This window comes from Vicugna pacos, chromosome 9, assembly GCF_048564905.1.
Source record: "Vicugna pacos chromosome 9, VicPac4, whole genome shotgun sequence".
In the NCBI taxonomy this organism is placed as follows: Eukaryota; Metazoa; Chordata; class Mammalia; order Artiodactyla; family Camelidae; genus Vicugna; species Vicugna pacos.
The window spans coordinates 55,168,085-55,193,499 of NC_132995.1; the positions used below are offsets into that span (position 1 = coordinate 55,168,085).

A 25,415-nucleotide genomic window follows, 5' to 3' on the forward strand; every position below is an offset into this window, starting at 1 on the left:
TCCTTGCAGCAGCACATGAGTTGGGGTACCCCAGGACCACAGCTGCCCCACATCCCTTTTTGATCCTTTGAAACTCCATCTTTTCCAAGGCACATGTTGCTGCTGTAATCAGTGTGTTGAGGGTCTCCTTCAAACCCGAGGTTGTTTAGCCCCCCGTCCCACCATGCAACTTTGACATCTCTATCAGCCCGGGAGTTGTCCCTAGACATGGCACTTCCTTCAAATGTTCTAAACTTTTAGCACCAGCACTCCATCCTTGCTACCAAATTAAGACTCCTTCTTGGCCTCAAATTGACTATCAGCCCAACAATGAAGGAGCTAATTTTAATTTTTCACTGAATAAAAACGTTAGACTCTAAGAGAAAGGTCATGGGCAATTCTCCTTTGCCTTTTATTAACTCATTAACAGTGACATCTCACTCAGCCTCCTGGGCCTCCTTCCAAAGATCACAGCCTTATGAAGTATCTACTACCTTTTAAGCATCCTAACTACAGTAGCTTCACCTTCCTTCTTCCCTCTAGTTGGTCTATCCTGCCCGTCTGATAGTTAGGGAGTATGATTTTGGCCGGGGAATATTTTATATGGATAGATCTTCTGTCCAGAGTGCAAATTTCCATAGTTATTTCATAAAGGTATAGAGGGTGTGCAAAAAAATATAGCTGCTGCAATCATTACTGATCTGCCCTTTTAAGATCTTTTATTCAGAGAACCATCAAAGGAGTTGATTATTTGGGAATCTGAGTATTCACTTCCTTTGTATTCTGGGTTCTGAATACCCCCAGCGTAGGCAAACAGGACTATCTAATACCACTATACTTTGTTTTTTCTTTCCAAATATGTAGGCGACATATGTGCATATATTTGGGTTAGGCAAGTGGCTATAGCATTAAGAGTGATAACCAGGGAGGTCACTGCAGGACTGCCTTGACTTTCAGTGTTTCCCGTGCTATCTGATGTTCCCTTGACCAGGCCCTTGGTTATGTGATGTAAGCTGGGCGAACGTGTAACTGTACTTGGCATGGGTTCAGGCAGAAGAGTGTCCAGCCCGGGAATGACAGGACACTTGATGTCTGTTGGCTTAGGTAGTGACCAGTCCAGCCTGGCTGTGTCTTAACTCACTGTTTTCCCTCCGGGACGGCTGTACTTCTCCAGATGTGGCAATGCAGTTTGACCCACCTTTGTCTTTTCGGATTATGTCACTGAACAAATATTTACTCAAAGCGTTCATGGGGTTGGGCATGGTTCTGTGCTCTGGGAATGAAGGGGAGAGCACAACTGACGAAGGTTCCGTGCTGGTGCAGATGCACGATGAACAGATAAACAAAGGATAAGTTAATTGCCAATTGTAGTAAGTACTGCAGTGACAAAGGGGAAAACAGGTTGCTGTGATGAGTCAGGTAGAGCCCATTCTAGATAGGATGGTCAGGGGACTCTCACCTCCCCGCGGAGGTCACATTTAAGCCGAGATCTGAATGTCAAGAAAGAGCCAATCACAGGCAGAAGGTAGGGAAGGACATTTTATGCAGAGGGAACAGTTAAGTGTGGAAGTCCAGAGGCAAGAAAGAGTTTTGCTTGTTTAAGAAACAGAAAGGAGGAGTATGGCTGGGGCGTAGTGAGCGAAGGAGAGAGAGAGTGATAAAGAAATGAGTTGGGAGGGTGACACCGTGCCCCGGAGGGCTGATCATCAGTTTAGAACTTGGGCTAAATGGAGTGGGAAGCCATAGACAGGCTTTAAACAGGTGAGATGTAGGATTTGCTTATACTTAAACAAAATCTGATAGCTGCATGGAAAAACAGAACGTAACAAGGAGCAAGAGAGAACACCTGGAAACCAGTTATGATGTTACTTATTTAGGACACTGATTTCTATCCCTAACTTTCTTGCTGTCTGTAAGTGTGAGAGCTTACTCAGCTGGGTGTTTCTGCTCTAGGAGTCTATTTTCGCTGACTGACTGGTCTGGGGAGTTTTTCCGCTGGTAGGGTATTTATTCATTTTTCCACCTCTCCTTTCACTCCGTTCACTCACTTCAGTCCATCCATCCACCCATCGTCCCACAGAAGTTTACTGAGATGCCACTGCATGTCAACCCCGGAACCAAGTATACAGTTTCTTGCTCAGAGTCACGTATAGTCTATTTGTGGAGCGAGAGATGTGAAAAATTCAATCAGCAAAACCACATTATATTAAGGGTTGTAATAGTTTAATGTGCAAAGTACAACAGGAAGCCCTTGGGAAGCAGGCAGGGTAAGAATAGGTGACCTTTGAACAAGGTCTGGAAAGATGAATAGCAACCTGCCAAATAATAAAATCTACTGTTCCTTAAATGTATCAGGCGCAAAGCATTGTGCTCTGAACATTACGTACATTATCTCACTTAATCTCTCTCTCATCGTAGCAAGCTGGGTAGCATAATCCCCATTTTATAGACAAGGACATGGAAGCACAGAGAGACTGGAAAACTTGCCCAAGTCAAAAGTTTGACTGTTAATCCTGTCTGTATGGCTCCAAAGCCTATGTTTCTACCTCTATTATTTCCTTATTATCTGCAGATAAGAGTATGAGTTCTGTTGGGGAATATTTTATATGCAGTGCTCGTCTGTCGAGAGTGTAGATTTCCATTGTTGTCTCATAGAAACGTATAAGACAGGCAAAAAAATTGAATCCACTAGCTATTTCAGTCATTATTGATTTGCCTTTTGAAGATCATGTCTTTTGGAGGAGGATTTTAGGCAAGAGAACAGCCAGGCAGTGAGGCAGAGCAGGGCACATTTGAGGAGAATGAGGGATTGGCGTGGAGTGGTCAAGGGTGCAGGGAATGAACCACTGGACAGGATGGGGCTGAGGCAGGGTAGCATCACACGTCACACTATGATTCTGACTTCCTCCTCTGGGCAAGCTCAGCCATCAGTCAGGTCATTCACTCTCTTTCTTTACAACCTGGAGAACTGGATCAGGTCCCGATTGATCTCAGCAACTGACCGGCAGCCTAAAAGAACAACATAGTTTAAAAGCTCATTTCTCTAAAACACCAGTTGCCCACCCCATTGTGGGTATGGGATGGTCCAGTGCGAACAAGCATGACTTGATCTTTGTTCTCACCCTGATAAAATGTTATGTACACTGGATGTACCATGTAAATTTGATCACACTGGGAATTATTTTGTGAGCCTATGCCTGGGTTCTCTTTTAAAACAGCCATGTCAAAATGGCATGATAAAAACGTAAAAGCAGTATTGCAGCATGTTGAAAAATCAATTTGTCTGCAGTAGATATACTTGGCCTTTATCTCAGTCCTGATAAGGCTTAAGGACATAGGAAGTCTCTGTCAGGGAGGAATATGACTCAGGGATAGTATATGACATAGGGTGAGTATTGCATCCACAACCACCCTCTAAGGGAAAGTTGTAAAACAGAACTCTTTTCTTTAGTGGAGGACCTTAATTAAAAAGCAAAATTAGGGCTAGAGATTAGACTGAAATTAGACACAGGAACTGAAGACAGTAACTCCAGATAAGAAGTAAAAAGAGACGGCAGAAAATGATAATATGAGCTGGAGAATTGTGGGCTCAAGATGACAGTGGAAAATCACTGGTGATTAGAAGGCTGAAAGAATTTAATAAGAGGCTATGTCCTGTTTTGCTTGAAGTTCTCATCCACATCTGTGAGGTATGCACCTTCACCTCCCAAAACATAACTAGCAAAACGTAGTACTCACAAAAATATAACTAATGCGGGTGTCCTTTCCTGAAAATGGAAGCAGAGAGAAGAGTTGAGTTCCATGCCTGTGTTGATTATAGTGGACGGAAATGACAAGCAGGGGGTAGAAACATAACCTGTAATTGACCTAATTCAGCAGAAGAAGGAATTCAGAGCCAGAGATGCTCTCGTCAGAACTGACAATGATCTTGAGAGCTCTGGGCTTCTACAGAGCAGAGAACAGAGCAGCTTCAGAGCCGGCAGGCCTCCTCGAGGAGCACAGAGATGCCAAAATATAAACTCCGGTTACGTGTTATCATAGAAATAATATTTCAGCTGTATAAAAGTCTCAAGGGTTGCAGCAGAGTGTTGTGATTCCATTTGGAGGCAACTTGAAGCATCCATTCACATATAAGCCCTGGTGATATCTGTGTATTGTTCTGTGTATCAGTGTAAGCTCATCAGACTGGGTCCCACGTTGTACCAGGAACACCATCTCGCTCTTGGTAGAGGTTTCATAGAAGGTTAAGAGCAAATGCAGAATTACAGTGTCCTCCTGCTTTTTCATTACAGTAAATAAGGAGGCTGTTCACACTAAAATACATTGGCTAATTTAACGTGAAGTGGGTGCTTCTAAGCAATAAACCTCCAGAAGATTCACAGTCTCTGATTCAGTCCCCTGCCCTTACAAGGGAGGAAACCTGAGTGAGGGCTGTGCAGGCTTGTGTGGGTATGAGTTATACGTGCACGTGTTTTTTTTCTTTCAAGACAAATCAGGATTTTAACCTTTCTATAAATGTAATTTCAGCAATAGGTTTCACAGTTAGAAAAGCGTTATTTTTATGCTGATTTTGTTTTTATCAATAGTGCAAATAGGGTTCTCCTCCTGGGGCTGTGATGACACAGCATCTTAAGGGAAAAGCAGCACATATTTCTGGGGGAATTGGGGAAGAAAATCATGTTGACTGGTCACCTCCTGGTTGCGGACTCTGTATCAGATGTCTTATGTGCATTGTGCTGGGAAGAGCTAAGGGGTAACAGAATCTCTGGGGTTTCATAATACGATTCTGTATTCTAGTGCATTCCACCAAAAGCACAGGCCTCCATCTGAGACCCTCCTCTCCCCAGAGACTCACCTGGGGAGAGGGGGGGGTCTCTCCTGGAGAGGGAAATTACACAGAGGATGCTGAAGGATGCTTTTCAGCCTAGGTTTTCTATTCTTTCTCTTCTTCCTCAGACCCTCTTCTCCATCCCACATTTGTTTGTTGATTACTGATTTTTCTATATATTAAAAAATTTTTTAACAAATATTTTTATACAATTTATTTTATTTGTTTACTTTGAAATTTTTGAAGGGGGAAGTAATTAAGTTTATTCATTTATTTTTTAACTGGGGATTGAACCCAGGACCTTGTGCATGCTAAGTACACACTCTACCACTGAGCTATGCCCTCCCCCCAATTCTTCTATACATTTGAAACAATACATTTTCATTGTAGACCAATTAGAAGAAAAGGAATATAAAAAGTCAGGCATAAAAGTGCTCACCACCCTGTTTTTACTTTCTTTTTTCCCTGTCCCCTTTTAAAAAGGGTGCTTTCCATGCTCTAATTCAGAAAAAGATTTTCCAGCCACCACTTATGCCCCAAAGGTTGGTCAGTATAAACTTTTGGTGGAATAAAAAAGCTTTGCTATTGCAAGTTCCCCCTTCTGGTAAAGAAGTTTAGACAGCATTTCACAAGGATGGGAGAAAATATTTGGGGGCACAGGAGAAGTCATCTCAATCTCCTGGGATCTGCAAAAGCCTATAGGTCTTCCCATCTCTCTCCCTGCTCCCTCTCAGGGGCAAAAGACACCAAGATGATATCTGTTCACACTTGTGCTCTCCCCTCCCTCATGGGAGGGACTTGGTGACATTGAGTCATTTACTGACTTACATCATAGGCTTTGTAGTAGGGCTCTGGCCCCAAACCCTCGTGGTCCTTGATGCCTTAATCTATTTCCCCTTCTTTCTATGAATCTGCTCGGTGGAAAGTAGGCTGGTCCTGGTGTTAATGCTGATCTAAGTTTTCTAGCTTGTGCTACTCGAGCCCAAAAGGTTGAGTCCGCAGCCCCAGTGGACGCTATGCAACTTGGACACTGGGTACAAGATTCTTGTCCAAATATCAGATCAGACCAGACTGGAAAAGACCTGGATGCCCTGTGCCGGGCACATGGCAGATGCTCGGTGGCATCCGCAGAAATACGGCATGAAAGTGCCCTTGATGCCACTTTAGAGCTCTTGGTTCATGATTTCCTCACTTCTGCAGAAGATTTCTGTTATTACCAAACTTTAGGATTGAGGTGTGAAGGGCGGCATTATCGGAGTCCACCTTGTCTGTCTCTCACATTGCCATCAATTATCACCAACAGCAGACAGTGACAGTCAAAGGCAGAGAGAGCTACTGGCCACTGGTGTCTGAGCAGGACAGTTCTCTCTGAGACGGCTCCAAGCATTTTAGGACACTCAGCATCCCTGGCCCCTGAGCACTAAATATCTCCAGTACCCACCTTCCAGTCATTATGTCAATTAGAAGAAAACCAAAAACCCAAATCCTAAAACCAAATGCTCATGAAGAGAGAAGTTACCATCATTAGTTGAGAAACACCATTTTATCAACTTGCTGGGATTCTAGGCTTTGCTAAAAACATAAACATGTTTATGAGCCCTGCTTTACAGTCTTCTCATTTTTGACGGCAATCCACCTGCATGTGACTTCAAGACATTCATGTTTGTCCTGCTGTCTGTGGTTATGGAAGACGATGTTTCTCCTCCTCCCTCTTCCGTCCTCTGGTTTACCTCCATCTCCCCAGCCCCTCCATGCTTCTGCTCTGACAGAAATTCTCTGTTCTTCAGAGTCCATGAATATTCCTTCAAAGACACCCAGAACCACATCCAACAAGCCTGATGTGATCTGAGCAGAGTAAGTGGGACCCTCTTTCCCGTAATCAGAAATTGCACTTGCTTTGGTAGCAGATGTGTCATGTTTGTACTTTGTGCTTAATTTTTGTCTGGAACATTCCCTCCCTGCTCTCTCCTGCAGCCACTGGGCCCAGGAAAGGCGAGCAAGAAGAAAGGGCCACCTCTCCTGCTCTTTAGATGGCTGGCTTTCAGTTGCGAATCAGGAAAAGAGCTGTAAACACTTACCTGTAAGGGTCATGGAAGTGTGGAACTCATTTTTTAAGATGTTCAAAACTTCCTCAACACCATGTTCACCCTGCTCCCGAGACAGAGACAGAGAGGAGAGAGACAAAACGAGGCATGATGGAACATTCTGACCATGTGCTGAGTATAAATTTCAGGTGAGCTCAGAGCTGTGATGGGGAGGATGGAGCCATGAAATCAGAACTATGCTGGGAATAAAGGAAGGCAAAGAGGAGAACATAGGCATGAGAGCCCTTAAAATTTTGCAACACGATACAGAGGAAGCAAAGAGGGGTGGAGGAGGTGTCACAGTCCTTTAGGAAACTGTGGCACCTCAAAAAACAGCTGAGCTTGGGGGTCAAACCACAGAAATGCGTGGAAAGGAATGGGCAGCATGGTATCTTCTGGTGGTTTTCCCTTTGCCACTCTCACCTTGTAGGCAAGACCCCACAGGATCGGTCTCCCCAGAAAAATGCACTTGGCTCCAAGGGCCAGAGCCTTTAGCACATCATTGCCGGTTCGGACCCCACCATCCACGTACACTTCGATTTTCCCCTTCACAGCAGCCACCACTTCCATCAAGGCATCGATCTGCAAAGGAGAGACAAGAGTGGCTCGAGGGATTCCTGTTTTGACCCTCAGGGCATCATGGGACAGCGCCCCCTCCACATGGGCTGGTACCAGGAGGTCCAAGTCGGGGCGATGGCTGACAGTTCCTCCCCTCCCTGCTTGAGGATGCTGGTGCCTATCAAAGCAGTGCGGCCACAATCCCAAGGCTCAAGGACCTTCTCCGGGCTCTCCCTCCTGCCATCTTCTGATCGGACAGAGCTCAGATGTCTACAGCTTGGAACAACCTCTTGGTTCCTCATCACATCCCCAAGGGGACATTTTCCATTTAGAGTGTTCACTTTAATGCTCTTCTTTTTAAAGAATATCTTGACTTTTGGTTTTTTTCCACCTTATCTCTTTCTGGGGTGGCAGAGCTAGAGATGTTTTCTATCGCTTAGACCATGCGTCTTTTTGGCAAAACAAGCACGATCAGTCATGACCCCAGTGTCTGGACCGCAGCCTGTTCTGTGTAGATGGGTCCTACCTCATTTTGAAGACACCATACTTGAGCAGCTTGTTCCTGACTCCCTTGGGGGTTGTCTAAGACAGGGGATAGGAATGCAGCAGTAACACTGTAAAAGTAGGGTTGAAGCCTTTGAAAGACAAAATAAAAACAGCTGATCACTTTGGCCTGGTCTCCACTGGCTCTTTCCTCTCACCGTGTCTCTCCCATTTCAGGCTCTGTGGCCAATAGACCTTGTGGACCTAAGATGCCCCAGACCGAGTCGTGCTCCTGGGCATCTCCAAGTCTGTAAGGAGGAGTCACAGCCGAGTCTGGGAGGAGGGGCCTTCAGGAAAGGGTTCTGGAACTGCCTCGGGGCTCCTGTTCTGTGCCTCTTTGAGGAATGACCAGGGAAAAAGAGCAAAAACTGGGCCCTGCGGGGACTTCTGCTGCTTAAGGAGTCAATCAGCCTCACCCCGCTTCACGCCTTTTCTTTTTCTTTCCCAAAATTCCATCTATGATGGATATAAATTCGTAAGTCAAGGGGGAAAATTACACTATCCCAAATTTTTAACAAAGGATTCATAGAACATATTTAAGTTTTATTGTGAAAGATAGTTGTTTATTAGCTTAAATGTGGCACTGTTTCTTCCTGGAATGTGTCATATGAGAAAATATGAGGTTATTATATAATCCATGCAGACAGGCAAGCTTCTCACTGAACACTCCTTCCAGATGGCTGGAGACCTCAGTGCCTGGGGCACAACTCCTCTGTCAAATTCCAGCTTGACCACTTACTGACTGTGTGAACTCAGACAAGTTACTTGACATCTCTGAACTCCAGTATCCTCATCTGTAAACTAAGGATAATGATGCCTACCCTGTAGGACTGTTGTGAGATTTAGAGATGACATATGTCAAGTTTTAAAAAATAACCTGGCATATACTAGGCTATTAGTAATAATTAAAAGTCCTTACAATTCACAGGTATAAACCAACATAGGTGGTTAGGGAGAGGGGAGAGTGTGTATCGAATGACAGAGAGTACCTCGCTGTGGATGCACACACAACTCACAAACACACTCACTCTGAAGGCATCCTACTCACGGAAGCAGGAACGTCGTCGAGCTGCCTCCCGCCATGGTTGGAAACAATGATGCCCTGGACATTGTGCTTCACAGCTAACTCTGCGTCCTCTTTCGTCAAGATCCCCTTCAGGATGATGGGCAATCGAGTCAGGCTCTGAAACCAGGAGAGATCATCCCAGCAGATGGCTGAGTCAATGGGGGTCATCTGGAGATAAGGCGCTGAGTTTCCCTGTGGGGGATACAAGAGAACCTTAGTGCTGAACTCCTTCAAGACTCCCATTCCAAAGATGGGACACCATCTGAAGAGCCACCATTTATAAGCTTAAAAAAGGAGGCAGAAAATCCAACACTACTAGCTCCTTTTCCTGACAAATTTTCTGTAGAAGAATTTCTCCGTAGGGGGAGGGTATAGCTCAGTGGTAAAGTGTGTGCTTAGCATGCATGAGGTCCTGGGTTCAATTCCCAGTACCTCCATTAAAAAATTAATTAATTAATAAACAGAAGAATTTCTACTTCAATTGCTTATTTATTTACCATTATTTGTGTCCATGCTCAATAGTTACGCCAGGATCTGGGCACACAAAGGCAGATGAGACACAGCCCTAACAACAACAACAACAAAACCTCAGAGTGTAGTAAGTGAGGTGGAAAAGCGAGAGCATGTGTAGGCCGATGTGATGTGTTACGGGGGAGACAGGCACTGGGTACCAGAAACTAAGCAATACTTCAATCATTCTGAATCTGAGATTACCCAATTTGTATCTTGACTCTCCATGTGAATCAAATATCTATAGACCCCAATATATCCCTGGAATCTGAGATAGATTCCAGGAAACCTCAAGGCCAATTTGTAGTTAATGAGTAGAATGGCTGAGGCACTTGGCTGGGGATCACAGCTGCCCATTCACTGAAAAGGCTGGTGTTACCATCTGTAATGAAGCCAAGGGATGCCAGCTTCACCATGGCTTTCTCTCTCTGGGCACTCCATCCCATCTGACTGTAAGTTCCTTCTGTAGTCATCTCATCCAAGCAAGTGTGCTGTGGCACTCTAGTGCCACGTGGATGAGTTCTAGACGTGCAGAGATAGTGCCCCCTCAGTTTTCAACACTCCAAGGGCTGTTCATCTTGGCTATAAGCATCCTCTTCAGAGGGTCCGTTTATCTCAGTGTGCCAGCCAAAATGATCTTCTGCTAAGTGTGCCATAAAGTAGAAAATACTGGGAGAACTTTTTAGTTCAATCTCCTATTTTGTGAAAAAAATCTTTCCTTAGCTTTCCTATTTCTCGGCACCCAGCCCCGGCCAGAACATTTTTGGTGACAGGTGGGGCAGCTCCAGGGCTGAGAACATCTGGCCTTATATGCTGCTTGTCTGGAAGTTCTGGGTAGCAGAAATGACAGCTGCCTTTGGGATGGCTGCATCCCTAGCGCCCAGCGCAGGACAGGCACTCAGTGACTTCCTGTGGAAAGAAAGAAGAGAGGAGAGAGGGATGGAAGTCTGCCTCCTGTGACGCCTGTGCATTGGCTCGGGTATCTTTCCTACCTTCTCAGGTGATCCAAGATTTTTCAGCAGTAAGCTCTTCTTTAGGTCCATAACGTTGTATCGTCTGTTGCCAATTTTGGGTACATCCACAGTGATCACCAGAGCTTTGAAACCCAGGGATTCTACCTTTTGGATCAGCTGTTTGTTTAGCTGCCGATTTGGCTGCACATACAGTTGGTACCACCGCAGGCCCTCGGGGGCAGCAGCAACAATGTCTTCAAGGCTGCAGCTGGCATACGTGCTGGTGATGTAGCAGACATCAGCTGCTCGGGCAGCTGCAAAGCAAGTAACACAACTCAGATTGAGGAGCAGACACATTCTGCTCTGGGGTGAGAAGCCCTAGAGATCTGTGCTGCCTATGGCTGCCTTGCCCTTTGAGTGAGGGTACCACCGGCCTGCATTTTGCTTTCCTGTAGGGCCGGCATAGCAGGTATATTTCATCAAGACTAGCAGACCTAAAGCTGTCTGGGTCCTCCTCCCAATACCCGCCTTACAAACTCTGCCCTCGGTATCCAAAAAATTTCCAGCTAGAGATGACATTAACTCCCCAGAACCATTTTGGGCCTGTTGTGGCTTTCAGATAGGAACTGGGCTTCTTGTGAACTCATCAATGAAGCAGAAGGGAACTAAAATGGACCAAGGATGAGAAAATGTAATTCCAATGGAGAAGGCTGAGCTACATTGTAGAAAAAGCATGACATTTGGAATTAGAAGAATGCTGGTTCCACCAGTTCTTGGCTGCGTGGCCTTGAGCATCATTTTCTTTATCTTTAAAAGGAAATACTAATATCTCTCTTATACGGTTGCAAGATGGGATACCAGCTAGGGGAGCAGTTTTTTTTGTTTGTTTGTTTGAATTTACGAAGTGAAGTATTGTACAAATGCTAGTGCTTATGAGACTGACAATGACAAGCGCTGCTTAATTCTCATTTCTTCTTTTAGTCATTCTCAGTGGGATTCTCCAGAGGGTTCATGTCACAACCATCCTACAATCCAGGGGCAGAGAATTCAACCTAATCAGAAATTAATATTTTCCATTCCTAATGTCAGCAGGAGATACCCCCATCCTCTCACCCCACAACACACTCAACCAGGAAGATTTAGTAAAGTAGTCATATTCACATAGGGTATTCATATTTCAGCTTGGCCAGACCTGGGTCCTAACCAGATGGATGCCACTCTCAGCTCTAGAATCCTTGGATTCTAGATTCTAGATTCACTGCTTCCTATATCACAGAATCAAAGGAAAAGAGCTCAGGGAAGCCCTGGGCATCTTGAAAAAAACCAGACTGGGGGTGTGTAGCTCAAGTGGTAGGGCGCATGCTTGGCATGCATGGAGTCCTGGGTTCAATCCCCAGCATCTGCATTAAAAAATAATAATAAATGAATAAACCTAATTACTCCCCCCCCCCAAAAAAAAAACTCCCCAGATTTGGCTGAGGGTGAAGCTTACAATGAGTCACAGGAATATTTTGACCCTCTTCCCCCTCCTTTTCCCCTCCTTTCCTCTCCCTCTCCTCCCCCTTCCCTTTGCTTCTCATTATTATTTTTTGATGGTAGTGGATGAGGGAAAAGAATGAGGGGGTACTAGGAAGGCAACAGAGCCCAGTGAGAAACTTTTTGTCAAATAAGATGGTCAAATCAACTGAGGAGAAGGGAAATGGAACATCTGGACAAGAACACCTGCCAGGGCTTTGCATCAGGGCCCAATGTCATGACTCTCCTCATCCTAAATCCAGAGACTCACCATTCAGCCCCAGCCCTGGCCCACGAGAGTGCAAAGAGAGCCTTGCCCTTGGGGCCACACTGAGCATCCCTTCCCCACAATGGTGTATCCGAGGGGCCTGTGCCCCTCTTCTGTGGGCTGGCTTGGTGGGATCTTCACACCCTCCTATTCCTCTGTAGCTCCCTCCCACTCTGATCATTCTTTATTATGGAAAACTGGCATTTTCTCACTCTTAGGTGAAATGTTACGCAAACACAGTTTTAAGCATTCCTTTTACTACCCTTCATTCCAGCCAGATTGCTGGCTGTGAACCCTTTAACGGAGAAGTTCTGGAGCTGCTTGCCGCTGCTCTGAAGGACACCTCCACACACGTTAGGGCCCCAGGGAAGGGAGCCTCGAGGTGGGGTCTGTACCTCTGGCTGTGCTCATCTCTCCATCAGGCCAGGCCAAGCAGTGGAAACCCGTGGGCGCGATGCAGATGGGGGCACTGATCTGCTCCCCTTGGATCGTGGTCCTCATGTCCACCTTTGACACATCTTTGAGGTACCGGGGACGGAGGCGGATTCTGTGCTGGACAATAATGAGATTTTCTATTGGAGGAATGACTCTCCAGCATGGAGGGGCTGCCGGGTGCTGAGACCTCCAGATTCCTGGCACAGATTTAGATCAGACTGAGTCCCAAGAAACTGCTGTTTGAGGGTGTGGGTAGCTGATCAGGCAGCATAGACAAGCTGGAGGCTCCCTTCCTCCAGGAAGCCTCTCCCAACACCCTGTCCCACATTTACCCCATTAACCCTGCCTTCTCTAAGCCCCCAGTGCACATGTGGTCCACTGATTTTCCCCGTCAGTGGTCTGTGTCTTGGAGCCATGCTTCCCTGACCAGGCTCTCTGCACTTGTATGCTTTGATGGATTCATCATAACAAGGACTAGAAAGTAAGAGAATAAGTGGGGAGGATTCCAGGCTCTTCCTTCTTAGGTTGGAAACAAGTTTCTGTAATGTAAGGAAAGGTCACTGAACGAGGACAAATTCCAGAGGATGATCATGATTTTTTTTTTTTGCTAGAAGCTAATTCACTTGAAAATGTAACTTAAATATGACTTTAGAGGAAGGTATGGCAATTGAGAAATAGTAAATATGTGAAACATACATTTAAGTGCAATAGGTACTTAGCCTCAGGGTCCCAAAATGCTTGTTTCTCACAAGATATTATTGTTTCTGTACAGAAACTGAGAAAGGTTTTTCTGGAAATACTAATTGTGCAAACTTGGGGAAGACAGCATTAGTTACTTCATCTGTGAAATGGGCATAATAATCCAACTTTCCTAAGAGTCCTGAAGACAAAACGAGATAAAGCAATTAAAGTGCCTAGTATAGCATTAAAGATGTAGGAGAATACAGAAGACAGTGACCACCTTGCACTCCTTTTTTCAGTTTTCTCCTGACTTCTGTATCATGGGGTCAGTATACGTTTTCTGTAAAGGACCAGATAGTAAATACTTTAGGCTTTGTGGACATGCAGTCTTTGTCACAATTACTCAGCTCGGCTGTTGTAATGCCAAAGCAGCCATGACAATGTGTAGATGACTGAGCTTGGCTCTGTTCTAGTAAAACTTCATTTATGGGCACTGACATTTGAATTTCATATGATTTGGACATGTTACAATTCTTCTTCTTTTGATTTTTTTTCAACCATTTAAAAATGAAAAAAGAAAAACATTAAAAACAAAAAGAAAAAAGTTAAAATATAAATAAGAAAATAATTTTTTTAAATGTTTTAAAAAATGGAAACAAAAAACCCTCATCCTTAGCTTGTGGACCATCCAAAAATCGGTAGTGGGCCCCACCTGGCCTGTGCACTGCTGTTTACTGACCCATATTTTACCTGCTACTGCCCCAGTCCAACTCTTCTCCATGAATCAGTCTTCTTTCATCCCCAAGACTCCTTGGGTCTCCACATTTCCTCCAGCCTTGAGCCCTCTCTCCTGTTATACCTCCAAGTGGGAAGTTAGGAGCTCAGGGGCTTTAGGTCTACCCAGCCAGCTTCTCTTCCCTGCCCAGGTGGCTGGAGACACTGGGACTCACGTCCTATCTTCTCAGGTGGCAAAGTCACCACGATGCAGCAGGAGAGGGCTAGTTCACTGGTGCTAGTTCTGCAGCAGCACTAAGATAAATTCTCTCTCTCCATCCTCTCCCCAGTCACCTGCATCCCCTGCCAACAAACCCTTCCCCACAAACAACAACAAAAAACCATTATTCTGAGTTGAGTACTGTTACATTCTTTGGAAGCAGAAATCAGGACTGCTACCTTCCAAAGAGCTCTCAACCAGTGCACATTAGCTTAGCATAGAAAGGATACGGATGACCAGACTTTTTAAATGCTGCGATGTTGTCATCCCTCGTGAAGCCATCATCAGCTCCTCCTTCAATATAATCCCAAGTTGACTTAGACAGCCGCTCCCGTGCATGGGCCTGAAAGTCTGCCAAACACAGCAAGGGCATTCTGGACCTTTAAAAGAAAAACCAAAACTACTCAAACAAAACCCAGTAAGAAAGGCTTCAGATATAGAGGAGAGGGTGAAGGAGGGGCTACAGAACGAAGCTGTTTGGATTCCACACGAACCCCCCCTGTAATCTTTATCTCAAAGGAGGTTCTGCCAAAGATGCTGGTTGTAGCCAGAAAGCAGGGAGTCATGCTTCACGCCTCCATTCCCCAGCCCCATCTCCAACTCCTGCTCACTTGGTTTTCTAAATATCTCTCACGTCTGTCCCCTCCTCTCTAGATCTAGTTGACTTGCCTCAGACCTAGTCGGGGCCCCACCATCTCTGATGAGTCTTACAAAAATTTCTTTTTTTTTTTTAACATTTTTTATTGATTTATAATCATTTTACAATGTTGTGTCAAATTCCAGTGTAGAGCACAATTTTTCAAATATACATGAACATATATATATTCATTATCACATTTTTTTCTCTGTGAACTACCATAAGATCTTGTATATATTCCCCTGTGCTATACAGTATAATCTTGTTTATCTATTCTACAACTTTGAAATCCCAGTCTATCTCTTCCCACCCCCCACCCCCTTGGCAACCACGAGTTTGTATTCTATGTCTATGAGTCTATTTCTGTTTTGTATTTATGCTTTGTTTGTTTTTTTGTTTGTTTGTTTGTTTTTTAGGTTCCACATATGAGCGATCTCATATGGTATTTTTCTTTCGCTTTCTGGCTTACTTCACTTAGAACGACATTCTCCAGGAGCATCCATGTTGCTGCGAATGGCGTTATGTTGTCGGTTTTTATGGCTGAGTAGTATTCCATTGTATAAATATACCACATCTTCTTTATCAGTCATCTGTTGATGGACATTTAGGCTGTTTCCATGTCTTGGCTATTGTAAACAATGCTGCTATGAACATTGGGGAGCATGTGTCATCTTGAAGTAGGGTTCCTTCTGGATATATGCCCAGGAGTGGGATTCCTGGGAAAAATTTCTTATCTTTGTCCCTTGGCCTCCAGATTCACTCTCCATCTCGTCTCCCTCCAGCTACCCAGAGATCATTCTAAAATGCCAGTCTGATCACAGCTCTTGTCTTTCAAGGGCCTGTATCACCGCGTCCACAGCTTTCCAGGACCTGGCTCCTGACCCAGCATTTCTTGATGACTTTTTCTTGTCATTTGAGTCACTGTGAGCATATCCTAAACTCCCTGGAGGGTGATTTCATATCTCTGTGCCCCTTTTCGGAGGAGATCCAATAAAGTGAGAAAACTGGGTCTGAGCTGACACAAATACCTGCAAGTTCCCAAGAATCTCCGGATGTCTGAGTTACGAGGGGCTGGAGTGGATTACCAGGGAGGAAGCTGACTTTTTGTGATTCCTTGGCTAGGTCATTAAACATGGGACCCAGAAGACTTTGGAGACCAAGAAGACAACATATGCTCCCCCATTTGTTCCCATCTCCAACCTGAACCCTGTAAACCTGGAGCTTGGTACTGCTGCTACCACCACTCCTCAAAGAGGAAAGAGGGCAGGGCTGGGTAAATCCCTCTAGTGGGGGCAAGGGCAGTGGGAGCAGCAGGTGCAGAGCTGGCTGAGGGTGCTGGTTACTGTCAGCCTCAGCCAGTAAAGCTTCTGTATAAGACGACTCCACGAGGACAGGCAGACAAATCTGTATTTTATAGCTCCAAGCATCTCTCCAGCAGTTGGCAAGGGGATAAAAATTAGCCAAAGACTGGAAGTAGAAACTAAATGACTTTTAAGTTTTTGTTTGAGGGGATAAGCCCCAGGAACTAAGGCTTCAAACATGATTGGGGCAGCAAACAAGGGGGCCCAGGAGGCCAGATGAAATGTAGGGCGTTAGGAATCTTGGTAAGGGTAAGGCTGTGTCAAAATCCAGTCAAGTCAAAGAGAAAAGTGGCCCCAAACACCCACCTTAAGGGCTAAGCAGAAAGAAGTGACATGACAGGCAGAAGACAGAGCCCCTGGGATGCACCGTGAGTTCTAGAAAGAGGCTACGAGGTGAGTTTGGAAATCAGCCACAGAGCTCTTTATAAGCACCACACCTTGTCAGTGGGTGGGCAGGGAGCAACTGAGGTGCTGAATTGAGTTTGACAAAGTACCATAACTATGTCGAATTTATCTCATTCCTATCTGACCCTTTGAAGGCTGGGTAACTATAATCAGATGAATTAATCATTGTATTTAACCATCTGTACTGTCATAAGTTATTTAAACCACTGTGTGCATAAAAGGGTTAACAGCACGCCAAAGAATGCTAGTCCTCCAAAGGCCTGCTTACAATGTTAGACCTTGGCTGGAGTCCGGGATCTTGGGTTTCGGGAGGGTTCCCACCATTTCCTGATAAGAACGGCTCACTGTGTCTAAACTGGCTATGCAAACAATGTGCGCTATGTTGGACATCTGCTTTCCCTCTGAGAGTCTAGAATTTTGGTATGGGTTAGGCAGAGAGTGTCCATTTGACCAGATTCCAGTAAAAAAAAAAAAACCTTGGGCACCAAGTCTCTGAAATGAGCTTCCCTGGTAGGGTGACATTTCACACGTGTGGTCCCAACTGCTGGCTGGAGGGATTAAGGGCATGCTGTGCAGTTCTGCTGGGAGAGGACTTCTGAAAGCATATGCTTGGTTTCCTCTAGATTTTTCCCTTGAGTGTTTTCCCTTTGCTAATTTCACTTTGCATTCTTTCGCTACAATAAATCACAGACTCAACTACACGCTGTGTCCTGTGAGTCTCCCTCACGAATCACAGAACCTGGGACCCCCCAACACACGGCTTGTCCCCAGGCAGTAGGATAGCATGTGACACTGACTTGCTGATCATAAATGTTCATTATTTGAATTTAACATTCCCCTGGGTGTCATCGCTCTGCCTCGTTGGATGAAAGTTCTCCACCGAGTTTCTCCTTCTGATGTCTCAACAAACCCACATACCTGTACATTACACACTCACAGAAAGGTTCTTCATCAGATTTCTAGCATTAAAAACTCAACAATGTTGGTATCTAATCCAAGAGAAATAGTACAGACTCACTCAGAGTTACTTGCCTGGAATAGTATGAATTCTCTCATCTGAAAGCTGCTTGGAAATAAATCAATAACCCAGCATGTTTAGATAGGTCAGACACTATTTTATTGCATTTCTATCTACTATTTTCTTTCCGTTTCCCTGTGAAGTAGACAGGGAAGGTATCAGTCTCTTTGTGTTGCATTTGAAGAGAATGGGGCTTAGGAAACAAAATAACTCATGAAAGATCAGGCAGGGGAAAGCTCAGAATCCTGTCTTCTGGTAGTCTCTAAAAATAGACATTTTCCCTTTTCAATTTCATGGTGCAGAGCAAAACAGTTGGTTCTTATAAATGACTTGTTATATTGAATTGAAAAGAATTTTGTAAGATATAAATACAATTACGATGCCCCCTTTTTTTCTTTTCATGGCATAGGTAAAGCTTAGTGGAGTCCTGAGCCCATTATTCTCACTAGAGGTCCAATATAAGGTTCATAGTTGAAGGGGACACCTTTGTTGTTCAGTTTTCTCTGGGTTTGGAAGGGAGACTAAGCACTATATATATATATATATATATATATATATATATATATATATATATATATATATTTTTTTTTTTTTTTTTTTGCAGGGGCACTACTGAACCAGGAAGCTTTATTTACGCAGCGAGAGTAACAAGCAAATTCCTGAGAGACCAGAGCGGCGCCAGAGCAGGACAGTCATGGCTGCACGGAGGACAGGCTGCGGTGGGTGGAGGTGGGCGACACAGACCCGTGCCTGCTGTGCATGGAGCGCTGCGCCCCAGGCAGGGGCCTGCCCAGCACTGCACATCTGCGCCATCCCCCTTCCTGGAGCTCCACGAAGCCAACAAGGTACAGTTGGGAAAGCACACAGGACCCCAGAGACAGCCAGCTGGTTGTCACTGGGCCCCCAGGACATCGCCCCTGCACTCAAACACAATTTCTTACCAACAAGACCATGCTAGAAAGTCAGACTATCCTACCTAAGCCATGAGATTTAAAAAAAAATCTTTTTCTTTTCTTTTTAAAGAGGCATGGTTTTCTCTGGCACCAATGGGAGGGGTTTGACCAACTACATGGCTGGGACAAGACGCAGCACCACTGCCTACACGGAGACACAGCCCTGGCCACCCTACATGTTTTTATGTATTTCAGTTTGATCCAAACTGGCTTTAAAATCACCAGAAGCTAATGGGAGGATCCAAGTTATTTAATGGTTTTTTTAATTCCCATTTTATTTGATCTCCAGTCCAGTATTTTTCCTTCTTTCCTCCTATATCCCAGCTGCACAAGCAGAAGAGAAAGGGGAGAAAAGGCTAAAAGTCTCTTGCTCACCGACCAAGAACTTCAGCTCATTTTGGCTCATTTAATCTGTTTAGGCTTTTGGTCTATGGTTAAAAAAAATGATGAGGTGTAACTTACATACCAGTGATGAGGAAGCTAAAATCTAAGAGCACGGACACTTGGTGGTACCCGTTGCTAATGATCTGAAGTTCAAATCATTTTCCCCGGCTGCGAGAAGGGGGATGGACACAGACTGGGGCTGGTTGGCATTTCAGGGCAGACTCTTTTCTTCAATATTGCTGTTTGATGGAATGCAGTTTAGCTAGAAAGCAACCTGTGCTCATTTGAAGTTTCAAATGACTCATGTGATTTGTGTCGACATTTCAGGAATCCTGGGATATCAGAGATTCTATGTGGATAAAAGCTCCTAGGAATTCTGTAAGAAATCTCAGGGCGGAATGCACAGGACAGATCGCTGAGATACAAGGCGGGTGGAAGCAAAGGCTATCCCTGAAGATCACCTCCCGGTGCAGGTGCTTGGTGTCCTTAAAGACCCTTTGGCCCGCGCCCTGAGAACTCATGCCAAGTTTCCCAATGGAGTGGGAGAGATAATACCAAGGCTACCATCTGGGGGCCTTGTTTGAGAGATTACACAGTTCAAGGTTGGCCGGAAGTGCTTTCATCTCTGTGGGATGAAAGTCTCAAGGAGAGAGGCCGCAAAGCCTAGAGCCATCGCCATAGCAGCAGTGGCACTGAAAGGGAAGACGTGGAGGCGGGAGAAGGCCCTGGTAGGGGCTGCGTGGGGGCAGGAGAGGGAGGGCCCAGGGCTGCTGGGGTCCCAGGCAGGGTCCCAGGGTCACTGAGGCCGACAGGCCCCCCCGAGGTGTCCCTGAAACAGGGAGGAAAGATCAGGGTAGAGGACTTGGGTTCCCAGAGACATCAGGTCATATATCAGAGTGAAAATGAGACTGGAGTGTCCCTCTCATTGGAGTGGTCTCAGGAACCGAGAATGACATTTGTCTGGGAGGGAGGGGGCAGAGGGACAGGCGCCAGTAGTCACACACCGACTGGGGTTTCTGTCAGTCCAGGATCAGGTCTGGCCTTTTCCCTGAACCCTCGCACATTTTGAATCGAGGACTCAGGACCCCTTCCAGGCCATAATGGCCATGTTTTCGTTTTATTCTGTTTTGTCTAATAATATTCTGCCCTCTCCAGCCACCACCCCATCAACCGCTCTCATTAGCCAGTTTTCTTTCCCAGGAATTAAAATGTCCCCTGCTGACCTGCAGACACGTTCTGCCCTGAGGAGAAGCACACACAGTTCTTCAGAACCCAGTCTGCAGGGAAGTTGGGGGAGGATCACATCTTTGTTTTATAACAGGAGCTTTGTTTATTGTGGGTTGAAGGAGTTTTTTGAGGTCTGAGGGGAGGCACATCTATCTGAAGGATTTGCTCACTCTGGAGTGATCCTGACCTAATTAGGTCATTAGCCACCAGTCCCAGCTCCGTAAGCCATAATGACCGCAAATCCCACCCGGCCAGGATTAGGAGACAGTTGGAAGTGCTGTGCTCAATGGAGCTGAGAGGGATGTTAGACAGAGGAGAGCTGTGCACATGTTCACGTCGGAGCAGAATTTCAGCATGGATCTAGGTCTCCTGCCTCCACGTTCAGGGCTCCGCCTGACACAGCTTGTCACGCTAAGAATTTCCACTGGAGAGCCTGGCAAAAGTACCTGGAATTTGCTGCTCCTTATTTTGAAATAAGCATATTTTGAAATATGCTTCTCAGCATAGCCCTGAGGTTTCTGGAGACTTATCTGCACCGGGTTTCATCCCTCCAACTCCAGCTCCACTCCTGTCCCCGCTTGGTTCACCAGTGTCAGGGAAAAGGGCCGCCACTGGAGGGGCACAGCAAAGCCTGGTCTACGCAGTCGGGGGGCCGGTGCTCGCAGAGGCAGCCGGCGCCCGGGGAGGTGACTGACATGACCAGCCCAATGAGCAGAGGCAAGTTATTTCATCTGTCTGGGCCTCAGCCCCTCCTTTGAAAGACTGCAGGTTTTTATTCATGTTGGTAGAACCTCTGCCGGATTTGAAGCCACCAGAAACTAAAGGCTGGGCTGATGTCCAGGTCCTCGCCTGCTCTGCTTCACTTGGTCACCAATGCAAAGGCCTCCGTCTGGATGGGTCCTGTTAACATTCTAGTTCAGCACCTCCTCCGCGGCTATAAAGTACAGAACAAGGAACTAGCCGGTTAGTTGGGCTGGTTCCTAGCAGCAAATAGATGGGAGCTCACAGCCTTCGTTGCCTCTTCCTCACCAGCCTTGAGGTGGCTTTCATCACAAGCTGTTCTGGCCCAGTGGCGCCACCTAATGGCTTCAGAGGGGAACTCTTTGACCCGTCAGGACACCATTTCCCTTTCGCCAGTGGTGTATGTTCTCACCCCATCCGTTCCCTGCTGGCGGTCCAGGTAATCCATCTTACTACTGACATCTGCCTTTTCCCCCTTCCCTGATTTCGCCAAGCTATTGGCTGTTTCTTTGTTTTGGTTTGTTTTTTCAGGAAATCTTTCTCATCCTTTCTTCCTTTTCCCTAGTCTCTCATGTCTCCTTCCCTTTGCAAACCAAAAGTAACCCCATCCCAATGTGATGGATGAGATTAGTCCCGTGGATTAAGAACAAAAAAGTAAAACCGTTTTGAAGTCACATTAGAGCCAGTAAAGAACCTCCAAAGCCTTTGAAAATACCCTCAGAGGCACTTTAAGATTCCTTACTGAAGTTACTGCTGGACTCTGTCTTCCTCTAATTAAGCCTGCTTTTCCTTATCAGGAGCATTTATGAAAATTAAAGAAAGCATTTATTACACAATTTTCTTAGCTTTTAGTTTGGACCTATGACTAGCAATACATTACTTTGTGCTCGTTTGCATGGCAATTATGCCAGTTTTCTGCTACTTAGCATATCAAGTGGGTATTTGCAGTCACTCGGGAATCCAACCACTACTTTAATAGCATTCTTTCTATGGGAAAATAAGTGCTGAGTTTCAAACAAATGACTTCCAAGTAGAGTTTTGGAGCACAGCCATGTTGTGAATTGTGGGCTGCCTATGGGGTGTTGGAGACGGTTTAGGGTAGACTGGGAGACACTGATCCAAGGACTCTTATGGTATTTGGAAAGGTTAGGGACGTTCTAATTCTACTGAGTAGTGGAATAATCTGATTACAAAGACCCTTGGAGACAGCGTAATGGCTCCTTAATAATGAAAATAAAATCGCAGCCATTTACCCAGTGCTTCATGATGTGTCATGCACCGTGTAAGTTGTTTTATATGCATTAATATTTCAACCTATATAATAATTCCCAAGCACAAATATTATTATCCCATTATTATCCCTGTTTCACAGATGTTCAGAGAGATTAAAATATGTGATGCCCAACACGCCTAGTAGTATGTTCTGACTCCCAGTGCCTGGCTCTTAAGCATCATGAAAAGAAGCAAACGTGTGCAGCCAAGCATGCTTTGCAGGGTGAGAGCTGGCATTGGAACGCCACGGGCAAATGCATCTTTGCTCCCTTCCATTAGCAAAAATCCTAACTCGATCAGAAAGTAAGAAAACACCATCACTTAACTGGTCATAAACAATCACCTTGCAAGTTTAAATCAGTCTCAACAGTCTACAGAGAACCCTTCCATATTTAATTTCATTTGTCACTCATCTTAATCCAATGAGATAAAGGATAATCAGTGTAAGAAATCAGAGATGAAAGAAATGAAAACCCAGAGACTCCAAGTGAATCCCCCATGTTCACAGAACGAGACTGGCACAGCCTGACCAGGAATCCCTCTGACTCACTCTGGGTGTCTCTACAGACATGGCCAGTCTGGAGTATCCGCAGTGAGCTAGCAAACGTTCAAGTCTTTGCTCTGTAGGGTCAGAAGAGCTGCATAAAGTGAGCTTGGTCAATTTCCAGAAAACCGAGACCCCTGGGAAAGGTGTCCTGCATGGAGATCACTGCCCTGCCTCTTCATTTGTTCAAAAAGGATGGAGAGTGCCAAAACAGACGTCAGAAATGACACAAGTGTTCAGAGCAAGCTCTGAACTCTGAACACTACTGACTTGAGAACTGGAAGGTGTTGCTTCTTGTGAGAGTGGCAGATGCCAGAAGGTGGCAGGAGAGAGATAGGAAGGGCAGTGCGGTCTGGATGGACAGAGCAGCTATAGGATGGAGCTCGGTCTCTCTCCGCCTTCCTCCTAGCACCTCCCACTCTGGCATCCACTCCAAACTGCATTTCTGAAGGCCGTTGCTTTCAGCTGCTCCCAGTACTCCATAAGACATCAGTAGCTGAGAGCATCCAGGAAGACAGACTCTCATAAGCTTTGTAACTTGGCCAACGTGGGCTCAAACTCAGCTCTGCTGTTTGCTCACCATGGTTCCATGAAAAAACTATTTGTGAAAGAAGAATATTAATGCCTATCCCATAGAGCCTTCATGAGGACCAACACGATAGCCCATATAAACTTTCTAGAACACTGCCTTGGAGTGTGGATTATTAATGAATGGTAGACCCATTTGCATGATTTCTCTTGTTGATGACAAGCGGGTTCTCCTCCGAGGCTCTGGAGGTTGAAAGTGGATTCAAGATTTGAGTAATTCTGTGATAGTATAATTTAAATCTGTGTCGGGTTTACTCATTTGTTCATCCAACAAGGTTTGCTGAATGCATGCCATCCACCAGGAAGGCAGAGGCAGCCACTGCTCCCCAACATTTCCCAGTTAGTTAAATGTGGGTGGGGCTCATATGACCGGATTGGGCCAGCGGGCTAGGAGTGGAAGTGACATGTGTTAACTGTAGGTCAGGAATTTAAGAGCTGATATGTGACCCTCTCTCCTTCTCTCCTGTTACAGGATTCTGGGAGCCATGTTCTCCAGGAGGCATAGCTGTAAGGCAAAGGGAGCTTGGATCTCTGAATCACCATTTGGAAAGAAATAGTCCTGGAGATCAGCTGATTTGGTGTGAGCAAGAAGTAAAGATTTGTGTGTTAAGCCACTAAAAATTCAGGGTTTATTCTTTACAATGGCATAGCCAACCCCAACCTGACTAATAGATCTAGGCATTGAACTAAACACTAGAGATTTTTTTTTAAACTTAGATGATGTCAATCTCTGCTTTCAAGAATCTTATAGTAAAAAGAGAAGACAGATTTCAGTATCTGATTTTCTGTTACTTGAGATGATACAGAGTATACCAGAAATCCTTTTCTAGGGAGAGTTATCTGGGAATTTGGGATTATTGCCATTGTTTCTCAAATGGTATCTCATAAATGATGCTTTACTGCATCTAGTCTAGACAAGCTCCAGTTCTCACCTATCTATATAATTAAGATAAGGCTGTCTATCTCATGGAGATCTTGTGGGAATGGAAGGATTCTGTAAAATGCAGACTAGCCTAGTGATTAACAGTAAAGACGTTGGGAGTTTTGTCTCCTGTTACAAAAGCATTTCTCCCCTGATACTGTTTCCAGACTCTCTATCACAATCTATTTGTCTGTCTTTATACCAGTACCACCCTGACTTCATCACTGTTTTGGCAGTTCTCCCCAGATTGATCTGTTGATCCACAGATTCAACTTGACCCAATCACAATCTCAGGAGGCTTTGCATTGGAGGGAATTGGTTCCTAGTTCAGAGCAAGCTTATTCCCCAAAGAAACTACACCAGCCCAGTTGTTTGAGAAATATTAACTTCTTTGCCTTTTAGAAGCAGTAGCCTTGTGGCTGTTTTCCTCTGCCTGTGGCCAGGCGGCAATGGTCTAGTTACACAAGCATATCCTTGAGGGTAGGAACTGTGTCTTTCAGATTTTCCAGGACCCTTTCAAGTGGACATCTTCTGACGCATCTTCCCTCCTAAGGACACCCATAAACATTCCCCAGGTGGTTCTAAAGATTAAGTTATCTAGACATAACCTCCTCTATCTGTAGTGTCTGTGAAGCGAAGCCTTCCTCTGCCAGTTCCCTCAGCATCCCACTGCCTGTCTCCGCACTACCCCTTTCTGCCAAGACTCTCACCTTGTCGGCTCACAGTCAGCACCTGTGATGCCCCGCGAAGTCTCTCTTCTCTCCGCCTCTCTCCCCAGCCGACCTGCCACCTCCTCTCCTGCCCCCGTTCCAAGCATATAGACACCCAACAACCAACCTGATGTTAGTCTCTTCCAGGACTTGGGAAAAGTGGTGTCCAGAGGCAGCCACCCAAATCCCGGCTCACGGCTGGCTGTGGTGGGAATAGCACGTCCCCACCCACAGCTCCC

At 45.4% G+C, this 25,415-nt stretch overlaps 1 protein-coding gene and 1 pseudogene across 7 annotated transcripts in view; one reads left to right on the forward strand and one right to left on the reverse strand.

Moving 5' to 3' along the window:
• LOC140698235 (WW domain-binding protein 2-like) overlaps positions 1 to 24,163 on the forward strand; it is a 34,183-nt pseudogene extending 10,020 nt beyond the window's left edge.
• The window catches only part of HAO2 (hydroxyacid oxidase 2), a 33,299-nt gene continuing 10,070 nt past the window's right edge, over positions 2,187 to 25,415 (reverse strand). The window contains exons 1-8 of one of the 7 annotated variants that reach the window (XM_072967900.1): positions 19,255 to 19,546; positions 14,657 to 14,794; positions 12,700 to 12,851; positions 10,561 to 10,835; positions 9,041 to 9,250; positions 7,315 to 7,473; positions 6,886 to 6,955; positions 2,187 to 2,988 (exon numbers count right to left, since the gene is read on the reverse strand). In XM_072967900.1, coding sequence (XP_072824001.1) covers positions 2,933 to 2,988; positions 6,886 to 6,955; positions 7,315 to 7,473; positions 9,041 to 9,250; positions 10,561 to 10,835; positions 12,700 to 12,851; positions 14,657 to 14,787 — 1,053 coding nt within the window. In that variant the 5' untranslated portion in view covers positions 14,788 to 14,794; positions 19,255 to 19,546 and the 3' untranslated portion in view covers positions 2,187 to 2,932. Of the gene's footprint in view, positions 2,989 to 6,885; positions 6,956 to 7,314; positions 7,474 to 9,040; positions 9,251 to 10,560; positions 10,836 to 12,699; positions 12,857 to 13,700; positions 13,761 to 14,170; positions 14,795 to 19,254; positions 19,547 to 25,415 lie in introns of those variants that run through there. The other 6 variants (XM_072967904.1, XM_072967902.1, XM_031680549.2 and 3 more) reach the window with 6 other exon arrangements.